This window comes from Chrysochloris asiatica, unplaced genomic scaffold (assembly GCF_000296735.1).
Source record: "Chrysochloris asiatica unplaced genomic scaffold, ChrAsi1.0 scaffold00116, whole genome shotgun sequence".
Classification (NCBI taxonomy): domain Eukaryota; kingdom Metazoa; phylum Chordata; class Mammalia; order Afrosoricida; family Chrysochloridae; genus Chrysochloris; species Chrysochloris asiatica.
Genome location: NW_006408634.1, coordinates 7,584,648 through 7,591,644, shown reverse-complemented (window position 1 = coordinate 7,591,644; position 6,997 = coordinate 7,584,648). Strand labels below are relative to the sequence as shown.

The following is a 6,997-nucleotide window of genomic DNA, read 5'->3' as shown; positions in this document are numbered from 1 at the left end:
GGAACCGACTCAATGGCACACAACAACAACAAGCCCGGTGCATAACCCATTACATCCCTACGGCTTCTTCCCTATTCTCAATTACTGCTACACAACTCATTCTTTAGATGAAGTCTCTGAGGTGGTTTGACTTTGCTAAAACTTTCTTCTCTGCTTGTAATGTCCTTTCTAAAGTACATTCTGACTGTACTTGTTGTTAAGTGCCATTGAGTCGGTTCTGACTCATGGTGACTCTGTATAGGGTTTCTGAGGAGTGACTAGTAAGTTTGAACTGCCAACCTTGGGTCCAAACCAACCTTGAGGTGCCATACCTACTCTCCAGCGCCACACCAAGATTCCCAACAAACCCTTTGAGCTCTCCCCCGATACTGTCTCCAGAACTCTTTCTGGAAGTAACCACACCACCTTGCTTTGCCTGTCTATCAACCTACTTGCTGTAGCCTTAAGATGTCAGGAGGGAGGCCCAGGGAAGTGTGTATCTACTCACACCAGAAGTAAAATTCAGGGTTTAAACCTTTTTACAACAGCACTTAAAAGAAATTAGCACAAGAAAATGTCTGGGAGTGGAGGCAGGCCTGGGGCATGTTATTTGCATCAAAACTACAGTAGACTCAAGCGTCAGTCTGGAACTGAGAAGTTGACATTTGACTACTTGGGCACTATTCTGCCTGCCTGTTCTTTCTCAGTATATACATCGGGGGTGGCATGTAACCCCCATTAGTGCATACCGTTAGAACACACACTGCTGTCACTTTTCATTGCTGGGGGGTGTGGGGTGGTGGTGTGTGCTCCAGACCAGGCCCTGAGTCCTACCTGTGTCTCCTCAGGTGCCCCGATCCGAAGCATCCACCTTCAGCGCCTCCCACCACGTGGCCTACTTCGAGGCCTCCGCCAAGCTGCGCCTCAATGTGGACGAAGCCTTTGAGCAGCTGGTGCGGGCTGTCCGGTGAGCGGAAACACCTCCCTCTGGTCACTTTCAGTCCCAGCGCCTCTAGCCCCGGAAACTCACCGGCCTCTTCCTCTCCACAGACGATACCAGGAACAAGAGCTGCCGCCCAGCCCACCCACCACTCCTCGCAAGAAGAATGGGGGCTGCCCCTGTGTCCTCCTGTAGTCTGGATGTGAGAGAAGCACCAACGCCTGCTCTCGGGACCAGCTCCCCTCGCACCTTGCTGAGCCTCAGTTTCCCCGTCTGGGTCTCCCAGGATACACTACACTCCTTAGCCTTATTTCCTGGCCTTCTCTGGCCATTGCCACTGTGTGCCTTTTGCCAATGCGCCTTCTCCCTATCTGATCTCCTGGTGGGGCTGAGGGGCTCCCGGATATCTGGGTCACTGCTGTATATAACTCCCCTCCCCCAGAGAAATAAACTTCACTGCCAAGGTCAAGGGGTGTTTTTTAAAACAGAAAAAGGGCTAGGGTGTTAGTTAAATACAGGGTGCACAGGCGTGAAAGCCTAGCTCTGTCTAGAACCATCAGATCTAGGATCCGGCGCTCAAGGAAGGTGTAAGGGGACACAGAAAATAAGCCAAACTAGGTATGTGGTATGGGAGAGGGTGGTCTGGGAGCATTCACTTTCCCTTCAAAAGGGCAACTCCAATCTTTCCATTTTGGGCTATCTGTTCTGTTGAGGTAAAGCTTAAAATGTTTGTCTGGAACGTCCTAGAACTTTCCATTGTTCACTATAGTGGCTAGTACTTGTTACTGTTGTATGTGGTCAAATCTATTCCAAGTCATAGTGACCCCATGTGACAAAGTAGAGCTTCCCCGGAGGCTTTACAGGGTAATGCACTGGACTGCAAGGTCTGTTTGAACAGCAAGGTCGGCAGTTCAAACCCTCCATCTGTTCCTTGAACGCCCTATACAGGGTCCCGATGAGTTGAAACAGACTCAGTGACACTTGACAGAATCTTTACAGAAGTTGATTACCAGGTCCTTTCCCTGTGGGCCCCCTGGGTTAGTATGGACTGCAGGATTCCTTATGGTAGCCAGGAACTACAGAGGACTATTTCAGTCGAAATTGTGTACAATGAAATCTTCTGTGACTAGTGAGAGTACCCTACAAGACATTTCCATCACCACAGAACGTTGTATTGGACAGTGTTACTCTAGAAGTTTCCAGGATCATGGAGATGGACAACTGCTACCAGCCCTGCCTGCCCCCTCCCACTCTCAGTGTATACCTTGTTGTTGTTGTTGTTATGTGCTGTGGAGTCGGTTCCGACTCACAGCAACCCTATACAGGGTTTCCGAGGCTGTAAATCTTTAAATCAGAAAGCCTCATCTTTCTCCCGCGGAACAGCTGGTAGTTTCGAACTGTTGACCTTGCGGTTCGCAGCTGTATTCATAACCACTAAGCTACCAGAGCTCCTTGTATACCTACCTGCTGAGAAAGGCTTTTTAGCTGGAAGAAGGGACAGGTGGATAGAATGGTGTCCGAATAGACAGCTGACAAGTTCCCAGTGGAGTTGACCTCGGAATCTAAACCCTAAATCTATCCTAGGACTTGTATGGACACACCCTTAATCTCTCTCCTGGGAACATTTAAATGTGGGGTGTCTTCTGGCCAGAGCCAGTAGGGTGACAATACATGTCAGTTTGGAAGCCCACAGCTTATTCATATTCCACATCTAACCCAGGACCCCAGTTCAGCACTCTTATTTGCTACCCTCAACAGCTGGAGTTGGAATAGTGGACCACGCCCCATCCATCCACCTCCCACGCCCATTTGACAGACCAGGTGTGAACAGGATACCACACCAGGCCAGAAAGCTGGAATTTGGTTGCTACCTGCCGCCTGTCAGGAATGTGCTCTGCCTGTCACCATACTTACGAAATGTCACCAGAACCTTCATCTCTCAATGTTCCCTTCATAACCAACCCAGAACCTGGTTCTATTGAGCATGGACCTGCATGGACACTGGAGCCAGGATGTTGTTAGGTGTGGTCGAGTTCGTCTCCATCCAATGGAGACTTCACAACAGAACCAAATGCTGCTTGGTTCTTCGCCATCACCTGATAGGCTGTAACTGCACTGTTGTGATCCCCAGAATTTTCACGGACTGGTTTTTGGAAGTAGTTCACCAGGGTTTTCCTCCCAGTCTATCTTAGTTTGGAAGTTTCGTGAAACCTGCTCAGCACCATTATTAAGCACTGTGGCATTGGTTCCAACTCACAGCAATCCTTTATAGGGTTTCTGAGGAGGAACTTGTGGGTTTGAAGCCCCGACCTTGTAGCTCAAATTGACCTCACAGTCCAGCGCATTGTTCTACAGCGTCACCATAGTAACATGAAAGAAAACTGCACTCATAAACAGGTTGTGGCTGTTCATCATGTTCATGGGCTGGGGATTGAACTTGGGTCTGCTGCATAAAAGGAAGAACTTTACTACTGACCTTGTGGAACCAGGCTTCTCAAATCCCCATCTGGCCTCTCTCTCTCACCCATAATATGGGGCAGTAACACAACCTACTTCTCCAGGTGGATGCAAAGCTAAGCTAAAGGAGACCTTGCATTCAGGGAGTAAACACAGTGCCTAGCAGATACAAAGTGCACAGTATCTATGTCTGTGGCTCCAGTGTGCTCCTGCCCCAAAACCATGAATGTCCTTCTGTTCTTCAGCAGAACACTGATTAGCTCAATATCCCCTTCCGGGTTTCATTCTCCCAAAATCTTGGCCTAGGTTCAACCTTCCACCAAGGGAATAAGCTCAGCTCCGATGTATTGTGTGACATGTCTATTCTTCCCAAGAAGCTCAGCAGCCCCCAGGGCCCCAGTGTGTGTCTGTGTGTGGTGTTTCTATCAGCTTTGCAAATATGACTTCACATCTCCACCTAAGCCCCCAGGCAGGACTGAAGAGATCTCAAAATAAACAACAAAGCAAACAGGGCATCTGGCAGAGGGTGAGGGGGGTGGCATTGCGACAGCGGGTAACTGGACCCTTACCCTCAGCCATTTTCCTTTCAAAAAGCTGATTCCATCTTTTTTCTATTTCAACATGGGAGATTCAGTTGGGATACAATTCACGATCTTTTTAAAAAAATGTTTTTATAAAGTTCTTGAATTGTGATACGTAATATGGTAGCCAAATTACGAAAACAAAATGAAGACTGTGGCAAATGGTTACCCTCATGAATGAATATAGAACATTTCCACCATCACAAATAGTTACAACAGTGCTGTTCTAGAAAGATCCAGAAATTGGCTTGTGCCAACTTTTCTCCTGCTCAGTGCCACCTTCAATAGTCCTCCAGTAGAGAGGTGTCTTTCCCTCACGTGGTCAAGTTCTTGACTAGGATTGTTATTAAGGGGTTGTGGTGTCTCATAGAGACTCTGTATAGAATTTCCAAGGAGCAGCTGGTGATTTTTGAACCGCTAACTTTGTGGTTCAAACTGACCTTGTAGTCCAGAGCATTATTCCACAGTGAGGACTGGCTAGGATTACTCACTCTTTATAGGTCCAAGATGTACTTTTGAGAGGATGACTAAAGCTATGCTTCCTCAAGAGAAAAACACCCATACAATCCCATGAGACAGCTGGCATGCCATTTTTAGAAGGTTCTTGACCACCATTCCAGAGCTCCCTGGACAATGGCTAAAAGGTTGGGTCAGTCTAGTTAGCACCTCCCTAGGAGTCTTGTTTATGCCTCTATCTGTCTGGTTCCTGCCCATTCCTGGGCCCTGGGCCTATGGCGCCAAGTCTCTCTAGCATCCTGTTCTTTTCGCGCCATGTCTTGGACCTCTGCCAAGATTCTCAGGGTCTCCAGTGATGGGTAAGTGGCCCTATGTATCCGACAGTGCTGAGCGTGCCACATTGTCTTCTTTCATTTGTAACAGAAGTCTATTTTATAGATGACCAAACATGCCTAATAAATGTCAGAGCCAGGATTCCATCTTGGGCAGTCTGATTCCAAAGTCCAGTTATAAGTTATTCTGTCCCTACAGGGATGATCTTGCCCTAACACCCACACTCTAAACATGGCACCTACATTCAGAACTCTAACTGGGACCCACCACAATTCTAGAATGGCTGATCTTAATTTCACATCCCACCCCAGAGCTTCAAATAAAGGTGATAGCTACTTCAGGATGCTAACGGTTCATCCTTAATTCTGCTAACCGTACAATTCTAGAAAACCAACGATCCATCTTTGACTATCACTACTACCAGGCCTCTAGAATCTAGAACATGGCTGGTAATCCAGATGCTATCTAGCTGCTATCTAGATATAGTATAGGCTGCTTGAAGACTTGATGACACTAACAATCCTCAGCTCGCTAAGGCAGATTCTAGAATCCGACCAGTCCATCTGTAGACCTGAGATTCCAAAGTTCAAGGACACAGAGGTCTAGCCAAGAAAAAGCTAGCCAACTCCTGATACCCATGACTGCCTACAGTGATTTAAAAACACCCCCAAACTGATACTGTTCCCTTCAAGAAATGTAGTCTAACTGTCCATCCCTCGGTTGTGTGCTGGATTTAGTGACTTGTTCCTGAGGAACAGTGTGGCAGATCAGGATATAAATGTCTTGTGGCTCCCTCCTTGCTCTCCCTCAGATTATTGGCTCTGGAGGAAGTCAGCAGCCATATTGTGGGGATGCTCAAGTAGCAGGATGGAGAAACCCACGCAGTGAGCAACTTAGGCCTCCAACCAACAGCTCTGTGAACCAACCACCAATGGAACTGGTCCTCCAGCTCATCAAACCTTCAGATGACTACAGCAGTAGGTGACACTTTGACCACACCAAGACAGATCCTAAGTCAGAACCACCCAGGTAAATTGTCCCCAAATTCCTGATCCTCAGGAAATACAAGATGGTAAGAATTTGTTGAAGGCATGAAATTTTGCTCATTTGATATGCCAGCAATAGATAATGTAAGAAACCCACCACCTCCCAGGGCTCCAGAGAAACCATGTTCCCATCTCTGGCATGCCCACCCCACCCAGGCCCACTCAGGCGTCGCAGGACAAAGGCAAAACAGCCTGCAGATAAAGTGTTTGCCGTTGGATTTTCGTTTGGCTGGTTGTGTGTACACAGTGTATACAAGTTGAGTTGTACAGAAAGCCCAAGAAAGAGCAAGAAGAGACGAAGGTTGGTAGGAGGTCAGGGCAGGGAGTGAGGGAGAGGAGGGGAAAGGCAACTGATAAAAAATAGAACCACATCCAGACAACAATGGGATGGGGACAGTGGGTGGTAGGGTAGGGGGACAGACACAGACAAATTGCCGTAGAAAAGGAGTGGAGTGGGGTGGAGGGAGGGGACCCATGACCCCCTCCCACCTCCCCAGCCTCCCCCCCCAGCCCCAAGGTATATACAATAAATAAGATTAAAAATAATTAACAAGATGCGTTTTTTTTCCCCTTCCCACTTCCACCCGACACCAAATGCCCTGGGGAGGGAATGGCCTATAGCAAAGATCTTGGCCTATAAGGGGGGCTTGCGGGGAGGGGGTCCCCCAGCTCTCTGAAGCCACCCCTCCCCCCTCAACCATACATAGACTTTTCCTATACATTATGTACAAGGTGGAGGGGCGGGGCTATGGCCATGGAGGGGGGAGCAGGGCAAGGAGGGGAGGGAAACTGTTACTAAATAGACATTTATACATATATATAAATAATTTCTCTGTACACCAAACAGTGGGAGGGGCAGAGAGGGAGTGGAGAGGGCTTGGGAGGGAGTCAACCTCTGAACCCTGCCCTGAGGGGCAGCATGAACACACCCTGACCAATGACCACCCCCTTCCCTGGCAACGAGGGCACAGGGTTGGCTCCTGAGGACACAGTTCTGTCCCAGTTCTCGGCTCGCAGAGGAGGAGGCTGCTGCTGGGCTGGGGTCACCCGCAGCGGCTGTGGGCCTGTGCTTGCGCCAGCAGGTCGCTGAAGGAGTCGAAAAGCTGCTCCAGCCACGGCTGGTTCCGCATGCACTGCTGCACCACCTCCTCCTGGCCCAGGTCCTCCGCGCCACCCTCGATGGCCAGAGTCTGCAGAAACACGTG

General features: G+C 48.8%; 2 protein-coding genes across 2 annotated transcripts in view; one reads left to right on the top strand and one right to left on the bottom strand.

The window, feature by feature from the left end:
* RRAS (related RAS viral (r-ras) oncogene homolog) overlaps positions 1-1,114 on the top strand; it is a 7,358-nt gene extending 6,244 nt beyond the window's left edge. The window contains exons 5-6 of the mRNA XM_006868203.1: positions 828-946; positions 1,030-1,114. Of these exons, the coding sequence (XP_006868265.1) occupies positions 828-946; positions 1,030-1,114 (204 nt within the window). The remainder of the gene's footprint in view (positions 1-827; positions 947-1,029) is intronic.
* A 4,877-nt stretch (positions 1,115-5,991) lies between these two features.
* Positions 5,992-6,997, bottom strand: part of PRR12 (proline rich 12) — a 40,847-nt gene continuing 39,841 nt past the window's right edge. Inside the window, exon 14 of the mRNA XM_006868202.1 lies at positions 5,992-6,982. Coding sequence (XP_006868264.1) covers positions 6,836-6,982 — 147 coding nt within the window. The 3' untranslated portion in view covers positions 5,992-6,835. The remainder of the gene's footprint in view (positions 6,983-6,997) is intronic.